Source organism: Lepisma saccharinum, chromosome 1 (assembly GCF_977018435.1).
Source record: "Lepisma saccharinum chromosome 1, izLepSacc3.1, whole genome shotgun sequence".
Lineage (NCBI taxonomy): Eukaryota > Metazoa > Arthropoda > Insecta > Zygentoma > Lepismatidae > Lepisma > Lepisma saccharinum.
The window spans coordinates 80414917-80433129 of record NC_139229.1 but is presented as its reverse complement, the minus strand read 5'-3'; the positions used below and the strand labels follow the sequence as shown (position 1 = coordinate 80433129).

The window sequence follows — 18213 nt, the reverse complement described above, 5'->3', positions numbered from 1 at the left end:
CGTATACCCCCTTACACTTTAGTCACTTTTAGTCCCCTTGTGAACATATTTATTTAATTTTTATCACCAAATGATTGAATAACATATTTTGACAGGATGGGCAGTGGCCTACTACGACCAACCCTTGGCGACGCCCCTGATACCATTCATCTCTTCTTCTATTTTCTATTTTTCTTTTAGCGACACCAGTCACCTATACGGTGATATGCTGCGAAGTATGTGTCCGCACGCCCCTGAATATGCGGACACCCCAAACTTCACCGTGGAGCATTACTACGATTTCTTGCTTTCGGTAAGTTCTACGCGTGACGTAATGTTTAAAACAAATAAACTAATTGGCTCATTACCTAGTTCTATTTTGTTTATTTTTACATCACTTGTCTACCTGCTAGGTTCATCGCGACGACGAGCGTGAATGTGATGATTAGACCTCGGATTTTTAGGTTCTAAGAAATGTGCTATTAGGTTCCTAAAATAGGCTCTAAAAATCCTAAAATAGTTTCTAAAAACCCTAAAATAGGTTCTAAAAATCCTAAAATATTTCCTAAAAATCTTAAGTTAGGTTCGAAAAATCTTGAAGTAGGTTTAAAGAAACTTAAAATAGTTCAAAATTCCTGAAAAATGCTGATTGTATATAGTCACCGGCAATGAAAATGGGACACCTATATCCTGAAATAAGCACTATCTTGGATAATGTTGTGTGTGTTGCCTAACCCTAAGGCGATGGCAGAACTTACCATTGCAAATTTGCTATTAAAATCTACTATTCGCCATATATATAGGCAAAAAAAAAATTCATGTTATCCACAGTCACACTCCACAATTTTGTCTATGAGGATCATCTTATATGCTGAAAATAATCTTTCAACAAAAGTGGGGCAGACTTCAATGCTGAAATGTTAGTTCACGAGGCGTGAATGCCACAAAGCACCGAGGTGACACGAAAGTGAGCAAGACCACACAGATCAGACAACTTTGGACTGTATAGGTAACAGTGGCACCAGATATTTGGCTTTCTTTAGAGCTTTGAAAAATCACCATGGAGTTGGAGGAAGGGAAATTGACAGGCAGTACATTTCAAACACGTTCGTCATTGGATTTTTTTGTGACTAAACAAAGCAAATGCCTCTGTGTGATATAAAAATCCTGTAAAACCTTTAAAAATATATAAAAACCTTAAAAAAGGCTTGATTTAGGCTCATAAACTAAAAATAGGTTCTAACAAGCAAAATAGGTTTTTTAAGGCACTATAAAACTTCATCAGTTGTTGAGTTTTTTTTATCGAAACTCTGACATAACTTATTTCTTACATACCTGTAAAGAAAAAAATAGGTTAAAAACCTAAAATCCGAGATAGTGATGATCCATCCACTGCCTGAGCTAGGTTCGGACCTGGAACCTCCAACTTCGTAACACTTCGCGCTGATCACTGCGACTTCTTTCATAATCAGGAAAGTGATCAATAGGGATGTATTTTGTTATGTATATAATACGTATATATGTGATTGGCGTTGATAACACTTGATTAAAAATAACAATAACTATTATTATTTTCACGCAATTATGAATTAATAAAAATATACCCATTTTATTTCACATTTATTATTATACTACTATAGGTATTATTATTATTGTTATTGTTATTATTGTTATATCATTGGGGAGACTTCTAGTAGATAAGCCAGATGACTTGAGTTTGAATTGTTGTTTTTAAGTCTACTTTATGCACAGATAGGTTAATCGGGACTGGGATTGAAACTAGGATCCGAATCACTGTGCAATGTGCCTCCACCGGGTATCGAACTCGCGACTCTTTGATTACAAGGCGACGACGTTATTATTACGCCTCATTATTTTTCTATAATATTGCATAGTGTTTAATTTCTGCAAGAAAAAGTTCTAAAATTCAGGGAAAATTTTTAGTCATAAAGTTCATGTTGTGTGACTTCTCACATGAAAATCTCATCTTTGGAATTTTGAAAAGTGTGGAACCATTCATTCTTTCTTTTGATTAAGTGGTACTGAAACGTGTTCGTTTCTCGTACGTTAATTTAGTTCTCTCTTTCCTAGGCGAGCTATTCTTGTGAAGAACTTCTCCTGCGATGCAAGTGGAGAGATATGAGATACGTCTGCTCAGAGATTTTCCAGCGAGTGGTGACAGATCAGGGCGTCTGCTGCTCCTTCAACGTTTTTCCTCCGAACATCCTCTTCAAGCAAGGGTGAGGATTGCAGCTTTCACATCTAAATGATATTCGAGCCGGATTGCTCCATTCTTTAAAATGGAGCCTTCACTGCACATGCGCAACCACCAGACCGAGGCGATACGATGCGAAAATAATATAGCATAATCAGTATTTGGAATTAACAGTTAATTTTCTGATTAATTCTAACTATAACTAGCTATTTAAACATAAGTAGTTGTAACAGTAACAAAGTTAATTTTACCAACAGAAGTAACGCAACATTTACTTTAAGACACATATTAACTTGAAATTCTGTAACTTCAGTTGATTGATTGATTGATTTGGTGTTTTAATTCCACTTTCTGCACAGTAAGCATGAGAGTCCGGAAGGGGGGAGCAAGGGGGGCCACCCCCTGGAAAATTAATGTGTACCTAAAAATTATATATTTCACACATAATTTCATTTCAATCACAGTAATTCATGTTAATTACTATAACTTCGTTGAAGAAACATGATAATTTCAGACTGAAATAGTGTTTTTTGAGAGGGCATCACTATTTTGGAGGAAAATATGTGTCCTTTGCCCCCCTGGAAAACAATTACCTTGTTTGCCCCTCCATGGAAAAAATCCTGTGGACGTCCATGACAGTAAGTCTAATTGGGACTTGACCTACAGTTTAAAGTGGGATCCGAACCACTATGTGCCTCAGTCGGGTATCGAATCTGTAACTTGAGGGACAAGCTAGATTTTGCAGTTCTGTTTCCAGCTATGTGTCTTCTCTGAATGTTAAAGTGGACGGATTTTCGTGGAATCGCCCAAAGCAAGGAAGCTAAGCTTCGTTGCATGTTAAATTTAGAACATTAACCCTTTGTTGCTATTCGTCATTTCTAATTGCACTAGAAGACTTCATTGTTTTGTTCCATCCATTTATTTGTTGTAGCAATATAAATGTATGCATACTTATATTCCGGAAACATAAATATCTTGTTACAATTAATGGTCATTGATTTGTGTAATTTGTATGCGAACAAATCTCCAACAGAAAGTAACTCTAAAACCAACTGACACTTAAGTTCTTACTTTTCAAGTATATCAGTAACTGTAACTGAGTAACTTTTAAAAAGTAACTTTCTGAAGACTGCATAAACTATAAACTTTCACAGGACATAAGACTAGATTGTAGACTACAGGACGTCATGTAAAAAGCAGAACTCCTCCGAACCTAGCTTCAAAACTAAAATAAAAGTTATTCGTACTTTGCAGGGAGTTTCGTTGGCCCAAGTCCAGCGCGACAAGAACCGACTCTTGGTGGGATCCTGAGGTGGGATACGCCAAGTCCATTGACAAGGACAGAACGGAGTATCCTCGCAGGACGTCTGGCACGGGAAGGAAGAAAGGACTCAGCCTCGTGTTGAATGTCGGCCGCGAATATCTCTCTCCTTGCAACGAGAACAAGGAAGTCGGATTTAAGGTAAGTCAAAGCTATCGGCGTCGTCAGATATTTTGTAAGGAGTGTCAAGTTTCCGTAGCAAGAGAAGCGAAGTCCCTGTGATAACGGCAGAAGTCCCGTAGCACAGGAACCGAAATCTCTGTGTTAACGGCGAAAGACCCGTAATACAGGAAGAGAAATCCCTGTGTTAACGGCGGAAGACCAGTAGCACAGGAACCGAAGTCCCTGTGTTAATGGCAGAAGACCTGTAACACAGGAAGCGAAATCTCTGTGTTAACAGCGAAAGTCTCGTAGCACAGGAACCGAAATCCCTGTGTTAACGGCGTAAGACCCGTAGCATAGGAAACGAAATCCATGTGTTAACGGCAGACGTCCAGTAGCACAGCAAGCGAAATCCCTGTGTCGACGGCGGAATCCCCATAGCACAGGAAGCGAAATCCTTCTGTTAACGACGGAAGACCCGTAGCACAGGAACCTAAGTCGCCGTGTTAACGGCAGAAGACCTGTACCATAGGCAGCGAAATCTCTGTGTTAACGGCGAAAGTACCGTAGCACAGGAAGCTAAATCTCTGTGTTTACGGTGGAAGCCCCGTAACTTAACAAAACAGCACCCCTCATAGTATGCACAAAACTGTGGGTCTGTACCCAATATGGAAAAATGAACTGTGCAGTGTCTCTCAAAAGTTTTAGGACAACGACATTTTAACCTAGGCAATCCAATTTACACAAGGCGTTGGTGGGTTGCGTGTAGAGTTAGGCTCAATTTCAGGGTTGCCACATGCACAATAGATATTTATAAAATACGCGAAAGGAATAAAAACAAGTAATATTGTATAAAATTATTAAAAATATCACTATTATATCGCAAGTGACAAAATTCTTTCTGAAAGGAAAAAAAATAGGTTTTCTAGTATTTCATCACTGATGAGTCTACAGAAAGGAAAAGAGGTGAGAGAAAACGAAAGGTGATAAAGGAGAGGAGAAAGAGAAAGCGAAAGGAGAAGAGGAAAAGTAGAGGAGAGAAGAAAGAGAGGATAGACGAGGAGAGGAGATGTAGTGAGGAGAATGGAAAAATATTCTAGGAGAGATCAGGAAAATGGAGCAAAGAAGAGAGAAGAGGAGGAGAGGAGACGAGAAGAGGGGAGTGGAGAGTAAGGTAAAGGAGAGAAAAAGAGAAGAACGAAAAGAAGAGGAGAAGAGTACAGTGGAGTCGGAAATCTAAGACAGGAGAGGAGATACGAGGAGTGGAGATGAGTGGGATGGAGATAAGATGCGAGAAAAGTAGGGAAGGCGATATGAGATAAAAGCAGATCGAGCAGAGGGAGGGGAGAGGAGAAGGAGAAGAGAAGAACAGAAGGGACTGAAGAGAAGAGGTAGTTGCAGAAAATATCGTCTCAGCGTCAAGAATTGATGCATTGGTCAAATTATCCACATGCAACATTCTTTAAGATTTTGAAATGTATTGGAGAATGTATTAGATCGGTTCGAAATGCCTTTTCGCTTAGTTCAGAGCAAGGTAAAATCTTCCATGTAAGATCTTTGATTTTACCTGCGATTATACCACTAAAAACATGAATGTAATTTGAATATTTATAAGAATTATCCAATTTTTGTCCACTTCTCGGTTCGTTGAAATGGAGATTTTGTAATTTAATATTTCCCCTCCCCCCCATCGTTAATTCCAATCTGAATCATTCCGATTCACACGGCGTGCACAATGAACACAATGGGATATGTCTAAAACTTACGAAAATTTTCTGCCACCGGAAGGGTTTGAACCTACGACCATCAGATTGACAATCCTAAACGGTAAACACTACCCTACAAGCTTTCGCTCCTGAAAGTAAGTAGAAGGAGCTGACCAATGTGAAATGTAGATGCAACTCTCCTCCTACATGTAATGTGCAAAGAATACTTGTTTGTAACAATGAAAACGAAGGTGGTACAGGGTGTCCCACGAACGGCGCAACTGGGAATTAAGAGTGGCGTTACTTTGTAACCGAAACCTGTACATACATAAGTCATACACTAAATGTTAGCCCTGTCCAAGTAGATATTTTTAAACATAGAAACAACAAACGGGGTGCAGTGTTGTTCATGCAGTGTTGTCAAATGTAAGTGAAAGTGTAAATTTATTTTTCCACAAAGCATGGAAAATTGCATGTCAAACATTCGTACGGAAATTTGGACGTCAATTTCCACCTTGGGTAGGTGGACTATTTCGCCATCTATAGTTCAGAGAAGAAAACCGATCGTTTTCACGTATAGCCAATTCTGAAATGCCTCGTAAAGGCGTACCGGTCCAAATGTGTGTTTTAAAAAAAAATATGAGGTGCAGTGGCAACACTATTGATGTTTGAAGGCAACAAAAGGTGTGTTTAGTGATGGTCTATGACATGGAAATACTGGAAACAGGAAAAAAAGAAAATGAAAATTATGGTGAAAAAAGTGTTAGTTACCTACTCCTGGTAACCATGCAATGCGCATAACAGGCAGTGTAGCTTTACAAAATATGTTGAAAATGACAACCATTTTCCCTGAGGCATTCATCAACACGTTTTATCATGTTGGAAGCAACTTTATGCAAGGTTGATTGGTTTATATTGTTAATGGCTGTGCAAATGTTTATTTTTAGATCATCAAGTGTTCTTGGGTTATTAATGTAAACTGTTTGTTTCAAATAACCCCACAGAAAAAAATCTGGTTGCCAGGAGTAGGTAAGTAACACTTTTTTCACCATAATTTTCATTTTCTTTTTTTCCTGTTTCCAGTATTTCCATGTCATAGACCATCACTAAACACACCTTTTGCTGCCTTCAAACATCAACAGTGTTGCCACTGTACCTCATAATTTTTTTTAAAACACCCATTTGGACCGGTACGCCTTTACGAGGCATTTCAGGATTTGCTAACCGATCTAATACATTCTCCAATACATTTCAAAATCTTATTGAATGTTGCATGTCGATAATTTGACCAATGCATCAATTCTTGACGCTGAGACGATATTTTCTGCAACTACCTCTTCTCTTCAGTCCCTTCTGTTCTTCTCTTCTCCTTCTCCTCTCCCCTCCTTCTGCTCGATCTGCTTTTATCTCATATCGCCTTCCCTACTTTTCTCGCATCTTATCTCCATCCCACTCATCTCCACTCCTCGTATCTCCTCTCCTGTCTTAGATTTCCGACTCCACTGTACTCTTCTCCTCTTCTTTTCGTTCTTCTCTTTTTTTCTCCTTTACTTTACTCTCCACTCCCTTCTTCTCGTCTCCTCTCCTCCTCTTCTCTCTTCTTTGCTCCATTTTCCTGATCTCTCCTAGAATATTTTTCCATTCTCCTCACTACATCTCCTCTCCTCGTCTATCCTCTCTTTCTTCTCTCCTCTACTTTTCTTCTTCTCCTTTCGCTTTCTCTTTCTCCTCTCCTTTATCACCTTTCGTTTTCTCTCACCTCTTTTCCTTTCTGTAGACTCATCAGTGATGAAAAACTAGAAAACCTATTTTTTTTCCTTTCAGAAAGAATTTTGTCACTTGCGATATAATAGTGATATTTTTAATAATTTTATACAATATTACTTGTTTTTATTCCTTTCGCGTATTTTATAAATATCTATTGTGCATGTGGCAACCCTGAAATTGAGCCTAACTCTACACGCAACCCACCAACGCCTTGTGTAAATTGGGTTGCTTTGTTTAAAATGTCGTTGTCCTAAAACTTTTGAGAGACACATTATACTCCTCAACCTCCCCTTTCCTGAGCCACTGACGAGTCACTTTAGGCACTTTTCAGACCGAAACAAGTGACACTGCAACTTGTCACTTCTATACGAAGAGTTGAATTTATTCCTGAATGGTTCGTTATCAAGTGACACGTGTCGCATCGGACTGGCATCTGCCTTAACCCTTAACCGGGCAATCATTGTCTATCAGACAGACACTGTTGCTTATATTTTTTGTCACATACTCCAAACGATACTTCCTGCGAATATGATATTTTCTTTTACTTTGTTTGTCTCTCGTTTTTTTTTTCATTTCACAATATTTGACTTTGTTTGATAAAGAAGGTCAGGCTAAAAGAAATATTTTTCATTTCACTCACGTAAACGGGCAAGCAGTGTCTGTCGGACACAGTGTACAATTGATATGTAAAGAAGTCTACTTGAATATGTATTAACAAATGTATAATAAAAAATAAAGTATTTAATAAGACATCACATAAAAATATTATTAACGCTAAAATAGAAAAAATGAAAAATATATGAGCAAATAAAACAATTTCCTCATACTACCTTCCGACCTAACATATACTATGCTGCAAAAATTACAACAACATGCAATTATGATGATGATGAATACAAGAATTATGGACATAACAATGATGATTATGTTAAATATCATGTTACTCGCTTGTTTCCACAGCGATGAAACATAAAAATCTCGCATTAGAAGGACAAGATCCATTTAAAACAATCCAGTGTCCGACAGACACTGCTTGCCCGGGCACGTTACAAAAATAGCTTGCCTGGATAAGGGCGAATGATTTGTCCTTGTCACCAACCAATTATTTTACGATTGTAATGACTAATCTATGGTTTATGATTTGTTCAAACAGATTACTCTGCACAGTCCAGTGGAGAGTCCAAGAATTTCACAAATCGGTTCTGCGATCGCTCCAGGCACCCACACGTATATAGTTGCTAAGCCCCGAATGATCATGGCCTCCCAGGACCTGCGAAGAATCAACCCCAACAGCAGAAAGTGTTTCTTCTCCAACGAGCAGCAGCTCCGCTACTTCTACTACTACACCCAGAAGAACTGCTTCATGGAGTGCGCGTCGCAGTTGACCCTCCAGCAGTGCCAATGCATCGACTCCTTCCATCCGAGTAAGTAAAGGGTATTGCCTTCATATTTCCACCCTACATGTAAGAAAATCTACAGCAAGCTACTAGAATGAAGATTAAGTACGAGAAAAGAAAAACACCGCTACAAAATGTTGGTGTGAAGGTGCGACGAACAATATCCTGAAAGGGGAACCTATATTCCTCTTAAAGAAACAAGAATGAAATTATGCTAATAAGCGCGTATATTCAATACTGTGACATTGTTTTTTTTAAAAAAAAAAAAAATAACAAATGTTTATTCAGAATAGCTGCCGAATTCTCCTCGCCAAAATCATGTATTTTAAAAATTCTGTTTATTTGTCATAACTATAAATTGTGTGTGTGTGTGTGGCTTTTGTTTTCTGGCGATACGCAAAGGAACATCGTATCGGCACATTTATAGTTCAGATTAAAATTATTAATATTTCATTTTAACGAAAGTGTGAGTTTGCCTGTGTGCGTGTGTATGTATATATACATATCTGTGTGTATGTGTGGGTATGTTCTTGTGATAAGGAGAGAAGAAGGTATGTGGCTCTTGACTAGTAAATTAATAGTTTGAGAATATATGCATTTTAATTGTAATAATATATACTTCTTTACTTTTCCAGAACCCCCGAACACAACGATCTGTGGTCCACATCAAAGTCATTGTACTACTAACATTGACAGTACGTTTTATTTTTAAAATATTTCGTTTGGGTGTTTCTTTTTATTACTTTATAGTAAACGTTATAGTATTTAAATATTGCAGCACTGCCTCTCTCTCTCTCTCTCTCTCTCTCTCTCTCTCTCTCTCTCTCTATCCAATACTTAAATATCAAAGTTGTACCGTACAAGGGATGTACAGTACACGCAGTGGTCATACGCATATCTTCATATTCAACGTTCTTTATTTCTACGGCTCTCGATTCATGTACTATACGAACTCGTCGCAATTAGCCAAAAGTATCAGAAAAGCGACGTAAAATACTAAATCAGCATTCATGTATAAGTGAGAAAAATTCATCCCAAGGAGAGATAGTGTGATTTGATTTGATTTGTGTTATTTAGCGTCGCTCTTTTGCCAGTTTTGGCCAAAAACGACAATGAGGATGGGTGATGATATAGGTACACACACAAATGGCACCCTTGTTGAAGCTGGGATTCGAACACGGGACACCTGGCGTCGTAGCGCGAGATACTGTATCCAGCACTTGCGGTGCCCGTTTACCGTCCTTTCAGTTTTTGACTCTGTCATCAATAGGTTATTCAAGTAGCAAATCAAATCATCATAGAATCATATAAAAGAGAATGTAAAATTCATGTCTCAATCAGAATTCGAACCCAAGCCAGACCTGAGTTAGAATAAAGAATAATAAGATCTTGCACACTTACCTTCCAGCAGGCAGAGAAAAAGTAGCTAAACCATTAAGTCCTTCCACATACGTAGTCATCAAATCAAGCCGATCAAACAGTTCATTCTTTTTCTGCAACGACTTATCCAGCATGCTTTTTTATAACTTCATTGCCTAAAGCCTGGTCCAGACGTAATGTTTTGTCGTCAGGCTTGCATGATAAGGGAAGTTTAACAAATAAGACTGAAGCAAAAAACACGGTTATCTCGAAAGTGGTTACTTAAGAGGGGTAAATTCTCAAATGTCAAGTTGCTCCGTGAATTACGGCAAGAACATGAGGATAGGCATAATTAATTACGTGTGTATGTGGGCATCCACTGCAAATTAACGCTAGTAACTCCAGAAATTGAAAAATAAGACATTACTCATCCAACATGACACGTTCTTTTAGTCAGAAGAACATGATTTAACTAAAAGAGCAAATAATAAGTTCACATGAAAGACTCGAAAGCATTCGCGTGATGCCTCTCAGGGTATGGGGTAATATCTCTCTGTTAGTTCGTCAAATAAAAATCAAAGTTAAGTATGCACTAAGAAAAAGGAAGTCTATTTTACTTCTTTGTAAACTAAATAATTATATGCCTAACATATAATCCATGTCACTCAAAGAAATTAAACTTCTTATAATTCAACTTGATCACTCTATTCAAAAACCGAGCCCAAACATTAAAGTCAAGACAAAACACACTCGTTATTGCCATGGTAACAGCCCTTACAAGATAAGTATATACAGGTTAGTCACTATCCTGACATTATCAGTGATAGGTAAATTACAGAAATTAAGATTAAAGAACAATAAACATTTGTACAAGAGAAAAGATAATTAATAACAATAAATATTAGTGCAATGGGAAAGGACGTGTCAAACATCAACGAGCACGGATCAAATTTTTGCAAAGTTTGACCGTTTTGTTTGAAAACAAAGCTCCAACCCATCCGTCTTCCGAGTGGTCGTCAAACATTTTTCAGTTCATGCAAGACGTCAGACTTGCCGTCCACACGTAATGTTTTGTTTGATCCGTCTTTCATGTTCATGGAAGACTGAACATTACGTGTGAACCAGGCATAACGTAACGTAATCGCACAAGAATGTAACACTTTGCACTGCATTTCAATCTTCGCACAAGCTACTGTATTACACTCGTAGCTAATGTTTCGGTGTAAATTGTTGTGTTACCTTGATCATCGCACTCACTTGTTCACAGCAGACTTCCTCGAATCCGTGGGAGACGGGTTGGACGATAAGGAAAAGGCCGAGTGGAAGAATAGGAAGTTGGACTACGGAAGCTGCGACTGCCTCACAGCTTGCAGCGAGGTCAGCTACGATATGGAAATCTCCGCAGCCAACGTCGCCAACACCACGTTCGAGTTTGGGAATTCCACTTACCTCAGGTAGGGGAGCTTTGCACTCGTTTAATTGGCGTTGGCCTGTGCTCTGTCTCATACGAGCAAAGTCAAGTTGGGCTTCTCTCAGTAACAACTTTATAATGATCCAAAGATACACTATACGGTTTTCAGTTTAAAGACAAATGCGAACCACAACATAGATTGGGGGATTCATTATTGTCAAGTTTGCTTGTTTTGTGTAGTTAGAGTGACATTCTTGCACAAATTCCAAATGATGAAATAATAGATAAATTCGCAAGGTCCAGTATTCCTAGACAAAAGCTTCTTTTAAGATCTTCATACTAAAGTTTGTTTTAGTATCAATGCTGTCTTGTAAATAAACATTAATTTGAAAACAGCACAAATGTTCTACTTCTCATATTCCTTTTCAATGAGTAATCAAAAAACAAATATGGCTTACCATTGACGTGATACTCTGAGAACTTAAGATTTCTTATGTCGTCATAAAAATGTACTGTGTAAGCTGTGGTTCAATATATATACGATTAATTGGTTTCTATCTACAAAATATTAACTTTTTAGTTCGTACTAGGAAAACAATTGTACATTCTGTTCATATACATCTTTTAATGAATGAGCATAAGAAATAAATAGTAAAAAATCAAAACGTCTTTATTAAATTTCACATAATTATAATTACCTATTGTATTTCCAAATAAGCAGCATATGTTCTCTTAACAAATTCGCACATTGTTATTTCATATAAATTTAAGCAGATTCAAAATGATAATGCATTTTATGACGTTAAATATGTTAAGAGTTATCTTTATATCCATACCATGTAGTTTGATGTGGCAATTCATCTCTTATCCCCTGATTAATAGTAAACTTTGCTCATACTAGACGCAAAACATATCACCGAGTCTCCACTTTGCATTACACAGTATTTGATGTGATAGTGACATGTTAGATGAAGAAATAGAATAACTCAGGACGGGGAGTATCAAGTGAAGTGTGTGTGTGTGTGTCTTAATTAAATACTTATTGGGATTATGACATGAACTTAGGGGTGGAGGTGCTTGATTGACTTTTTGGGGGGATGTGTCTTTGGCTTTTGGGGGGGGATGGGCACCCCTGTGCGGTGGTATCGACAGTTTAAGGACACTGGATTGTTACAAAATGTATGGGTGGAACTCGATTACCTCTTAGATCTGTGTCGTGTGGCCAGAGGGACACACAAAGAACATTTGTAGAATGTGAGGAAAACTTGGTGAGTCATTCATATCTGTATATGTAATACTTTGGAAAATACAGTGTTTTGAAATCGAATAAATCATTTATAGTAGCCCTGTATTGTTTTGTATTGCTAGAAATGCAGCAGTTTTGTATTGTTTATATTATCTATCCAAAATTTGGTGTGGCATTGATTGCTCTCTTAGGATATCAGTATCCTCAAATTTTTTCTTTGATTAAGCCATAATCTCTTTGTTGTTTCACGATGTGCTAAATTCAGTACAAATATACTAAAACAGGTGAATTTTATTTTTTCTTCAACTTTTGTTCAAGTTTTATCAAAAAATTGATCGCAAACAAAAATTAATAATTAATTTATCTACGTTCCTTTCCTATATCTTAATCACGAAGAAGAGGATGAATGATAGGTCAAACACAATGATTGATAAAGAATTCGTAACGTGCTACACTCGCCACTTCGTCACGAAGGTCGTTATTTCTGTCCACAATACACGCCTCCTCGTAGCGAAGTGGTTGGAATTCCTCTTAAAATTTGTAGGTTCAGTACCTGTTAGCCTATGCAGAGATCTCTTGAAGCAAAACCTGTAAATATTTTTTTCCACATCAAGTACATTATATTTTCCTTAAAAACGCAATCTCAAATTGGATATATTCTCCCATGACTTAATAATTATTCACAACATCGGTGAATTCAAATTGAATTTCTGAACCAAACTAATTACTGTACGTATATTGGTGTTCAATATCAGCATCGGGCAACGTATTTATCAATAATTAATGAGCTTTAGGTCTTCCTTAATGTTTCTGATAATTTTTCATTGACAGGTAATAAATATATAGATATGGTTATTTAATGTAAGAACAAATTGTTTTACATGGGACGTTGTAACAGAAAATTGCTTTATTTTTTGTTCGCAGGACAGACATCGCCATGGTTCATATTTTCTACCGGGATCTTCTAATTTTGAGCAGCAGGCGAAATGAGCTTTTTGGACTTACAGATTTTCTAGGTAATTGCATCTAGTATATTATAATAATAACAAGAGTTTGAGTGTGAGTTTCTATGTCCACTTTAGGCTAATCGAGATTGGACCTACAGTTAGAAGTGCGATCCCAACCACTATGTGCCTCCACCAAGTAGTATCCAGCCGTGGGCTCTTCATTACAAGGCGACGTCGTTACTGCTACGCCAACGGGGATACCCTAATAATAATAATAGTAGGAGTAAATTAATTAATACATAGATGTGTTTATGTCTGTGTGTGTGTGTGACACAAAATGGCACAACTTGGGTGCAGATATCAGTAGATTGTAATGTGATTGTATTTGAAACAACTTATACATGTGCTAATGTACATAAGATTTAATTTGCCTCTCCGGTAGCGTATTGGTAACATCGTCGCCTTGTAATTAAAGGGTCCCGAGTTCGCCGGTGGAGGCACATAGTGTTTCGAATCCCACTTTAAACTGTAGGTCCAGTCCCGATTAGCCTGTCTGTGTATAAAGTAAACTTTAAACAAAAACTCAATACGATTTGAAGTTTTGAATTTTCTTATTTCTGAGGCAGTTCAATGCAATTTTTCATAAGTTATCAGGACTAAGTGCTTCCCTATCGATAGATTTCTTGTAATATAAATTATCGTCTTCTTTTAGGTACCGTTGGGGGCCTCCTTGGCCTATTTCTGGGATTTAGCATCCTCAGTTTCATAGAACTGATCTATTTTCCTCTCTATCGAGTGTTTATGGACCGTTACAAAAAACGAAAGCTAGAAGACCAGCGCAAGAAGAAAGTGCAGTTCCCGTACGTGTCTTGAAAAGTGTGTTTCAACATCCTCAGTCACGTGCAGTGAATTCTTCACATATGGGAAGTTGCAAGTGAAAGTGCGTTACGACTGGGTCGGTAGCTAATGAACAAATGCTATGAAACCACAAAGAAATTATTTATGAGAACACTGCGAAGTTAAAGAAGGACTCACTGATGTGTAAATGTGTAAGAGAGATAAAAAAAAACAGAAAAAAAAATATATTGATGAGTACGGTGTGTTACTAAAGTGTGAATTGTGAATTGTGTTATTTCCAAGCGTTGAACTATTTTTGTAAAACAAAAGAATATATATTAAAGGGCTGATGAATAATGTGAAATACATTCAAAAGATCAATTTATCATTAATGTCCTCTAGTAGTGTACGAATAGTAGGCCTACGTCATAAAAATAACATGTTCAAAGTCTTCCAGAAACTAATTGTGATCTAAACCAAGAGAAAGTAAACTGTCCTTGCCCCCCCCCCCCCCCCCGTTTTGGTACACAATCGCCGCCACTGGTGATCACTAGAAAAGTGTGTGCACCAAATGTAATTTCCAGTGTCTCCATCGTGAAACTTGAACACTTCATGGCACTTCTGAACACTTTCACATTTAAACATATGCAGGAAGCATGCTTTCCAAAATGTTCTGATGTAGTTCCTGGAAAGAAACTCACTTCTCGCCACCTTTGCCCCCGCACTATACTAAACTTATCTACCAAGGAAAAATAAATTGTCCTTGCCTCCCCCTCAGTCTTTGAATCTTCTCCCCCACCCCGGCCCAATTTTGGAACCCAATCGCCGCTACTGGTGGAGGTGGCATGATCCAACCTCTGCGGCGGGGTGATTAACACAACGTGTTACGACGCCAGGCGTCCCGGGTTCGAATCTCGGGCTGGTGTGTGGGTGTTCTTTGTCAGTATCCTTCGTCGATTTCATCATATCTTCACTCATCCTCATCGTCGTGATTAGCCAAAAGTAGCAGAAAAGCGACCCTAAATAACAGAAATAGAATCAAATCAAATATATACCGGGTGGCCAGAATTAAAATTACTCAACTCAGAGCCCTCTGTAGCCTGTTTGAGGTATCGTAGAACTCTGAAATTTGGTGAATCCACCATGCAGACCATGGGGAAGAGGATGCCGATAAAAAAAATATATAGTTCAATTTTCCTCCGCCAGGTTGAAATGTCTCCCTGTACTTCCATGATGGGTTGTAATAATGACGTAAACTGCTCCGATTGGTTATGAATTTGCCTTTACCTTGCAATCTTGCAATAAACGAGAGATTATTTTCTTGCAATTTCCAGCCACTAACAAATGTCTTTCTAATTAATAACTCAGCTAAATCACTTAACATGATTATTTGTACAACCCATCATGAAAGTACAGCGCCACATTTCAACCTGGATAGCGGAAAATTGAACTTTTTTTTTTTTTATCGGCATCCTCTTCCCCATGGTCTGCATGTTGGATTCACCAAATTTCAGTTCTACGATACCTCAAACAGACTACAGAGGGCTCTGAGTTGGGTAACTTTAATTCTGGCCACCCGGTACATCGAAATTGCATCAATGCTTTATTTTGAATTATTTATAAAGGGAATTAATAACATTTATTTCATTTTCCAGCGTAAAAAACAGAATGAACGAAATTAAATTTTTCATAGCTCGTTTTCCAAAGGGATTCGCCCTCCTTTGCCCCACCCACTTGACACGCCCATGCTAGTAGTAGTAGTAACAACTTAAATTATTAAAGGAAGTTAATCAGATCTACCACCAAAAACCATGCTATTTATTTTCTGATAAAACTACGAAATATTATTTAAATCCCTGAAACAAGCGAATTAAATCATATTACTTACCTTGGAATGAACTGAACTAGTTACGTCACTATCTAACCTCACACAATGGGAAAATTCGGAAAGAACTACAAGATATCAAAAACTGAATTTATTGTTCTAACGTAATAAAATATTCAAACTTCATGGTTGCTCTATGATCTATCCACTCTACAAGTTCGCTATCTGCTCTTTTAACATAAACTTTGGTGTTGGCACACTGTGTCCCCACTGATCATGTAAAAATAAATATTAAAAAGAAGTTTCGATTTCCTCTTGTAGTTTTATCACAGCATTAATGAAACTGTTGCACTTAGGACTAAACACTAATGAAGGACATTTTTTTCTTGCTTAAAATAATGCTTGCACAGGTCTGTTCTTCTGACTGCTAGCTATCTCCCTTTTCTTTGTTCGTTTCGTGCAATAGTATCTGAAGGTGAAATAGTACACCACTTCGACCGCGCTCAACATGCTGAATCCTAGAAACAGACTCAGCAATCCACCTGTGTTGGCTGGAAAGAAGCAAAACATGAAACAATAATGATGAAAATGTGCCGAGATTCAAACAGTGAAACAAATTCTTCTTGAAATGTTCATTAGACTACAAGTTAAGAAGAAAATTTCCGAGGTTGCTTTTACAAATTCATTGATGTAATACAGGGTGGCTCAATAAGTCACTTAACACCCTCAGTACAAGGCCACTGCGGCATGGAATTTGAAATTGGCGATGACCAATCGTTATCTGACCAAGGGGGAACCACATTGACGCCACCCACATGGTCGGCGGCCATCTTGATGTCCGCCATCTTGAATTCAACTTCAGAATTTTAAATGGGAAGGGGGTCGTGCGACATATCAAAATGGGCTAGAATTTCACGCGAAATGCAATGGTGAAGGTTTTTTCGATGTATCTTTAACTAGTAAAAAGTTATGACTGAATTCTTGTACCAATTTGCTCCTTTTCGAGGTGTTAGAAAAATGCCTTAAAATTTGTTTAGCGTTTCGGTAATGCATCGAGATCAAAGTGACGTCTATGGAGAGACGTTCGCATGCCATTGCACATTATTTTAATCGGATATATCCATGAAGAGCTGTGCATTATGAATGGTTGTCGCGAACAATTTACAGTGTGACGCTTCCATTGAATTAAAAGTCCTTCACAGTGACAAGGCTAATGTTTATGTTCATAAGGAAGTTCATCAACAGAATATTCGATGATTTTTATCTGATAACCCATTTTTGACAGATCAAAGCTGAATGGTTAGTGTTGGTAAGTTAATGGTGTGGCGTGCTGTGTGGAACACGATTGGTTAGTCAATTTTCCATCAACGGAACCTTAAATGCTTATGGCTACTTGGATTTGTTAAATAAACAGTTTTTTTCATCCTTGCTTATGAAAGAAGGTACTTTTTACAGAGTTTTTTCAATAGGGAAGAACACCAGAACACTTATGGGAACATTATGAACCAGTTTTTGTCCAAAGTTAGTTATCAGATAAAAATCATCGAATATTCTGTTTATTAACTTCCTTATGAACATAAACATTAGCCTTGTCACTGTGAAGGACTTTTAATTCAACGGAAGCGTCACACTGTAAATTGTTCGCGACAACCATTCATAATGTGCAGCTCTTCATGGATGTATCCGATTAAAATAATGTGCAATGGCATGCGAACGTCTCTCCATAGACGTTACTTTGATCTCGATGCATTACCGAAGCGCTAAACAAATTTTAAGGCATTTTTCTAACACCTCGAAAAGGAGCAAATTTGTACAAGAATTCAGTCATAACTTTTTACTGGTTAAAGATACGTCGAAAAAACCTTCACCATTGCATTTCTCGTGAAATTCTAGCCCATTTTGATATGTCGCACGACCCCCTTCCCATTTAAAATTCTGAAGTTGAATTCAAGATGGCGGACATCAAGATGGCCGCCGACCATGTGGGTGGCGTCAATGTGGTTCCCCCTTGGCCTGATACTGATTGGTCATCACCATTTCCATGTTGTGCGCTGCAGTGGCCTTGTACTGGGGGTGTTAAGTGACTTATTGAGCCACCCTG

General features: G+C 37.9%; 2 protein-coding genes across 5 annotated transcripts in view; one reads left to right on the top strand and one right to left on the bottom strand.

Moving 5' to 3' along the window:
• Window positions 1-14580, top strand: part of LOC145983070 (pickpocket protein 28-like) — a 66710-nt gene extending 52130 nt beyond the window's left edge. For 3 of the 4 annotated variants that reach the window (XM_083116416.1, XM_083116372.1, XM_083116448.1), the window contains 8 exons: window positions 181-292; window positions 2071-2219; window positions 3449-3656; window positions 8244-8514; window positions 9123-9182; window positions 11114-11300; window positions 13428-13519; window positions 14163-14580. In XM_083116416.1, coding sequence (XP_082972542.1) covers window positions 181-292; window positions 2071-2219; window positions 3449-3656; window positions 8244-8514; window positions 9123-9182; window positions 11114-11300; window positions 13428-13519; window positions 14163-14323 — 1240 coding nt within the window. In that variant the 3' untranslated portion in view covers window positions 14324-14580. The remainder of the gene's footprint in view (window positions 1-180; window positions 293-2070; window positions 2220-3448; window positions 3657-8243; window positions 8515-9122; window positions 9183-11113; window positions 11301-13427; window positions 13520-14162) is intronic. The other variant, XM_083116421.1, reaches the window with a different exon arrangement.
• A 1668-nt stretch (window positions 14581-16248) lies between these two features.
• Window positions 16249-18213, bottom strand: part of LOC145983001 (pickpocket protein 28-like) — a 109795-nt gene continuing 107830 nt past the window's right edge. Inside the window, exon 11 of the mRNA XM_083116310.1 lies at window positions 16249-16663. Within this exon, the coding sequence (XP_082972436.1) occupies window positions 16503-16663 (161 nt within the window). The 3' untranslated portion in view covers window positions 16249-16502. The remainder of the gene's footprint in view (window positions 16664-18213) is intronic.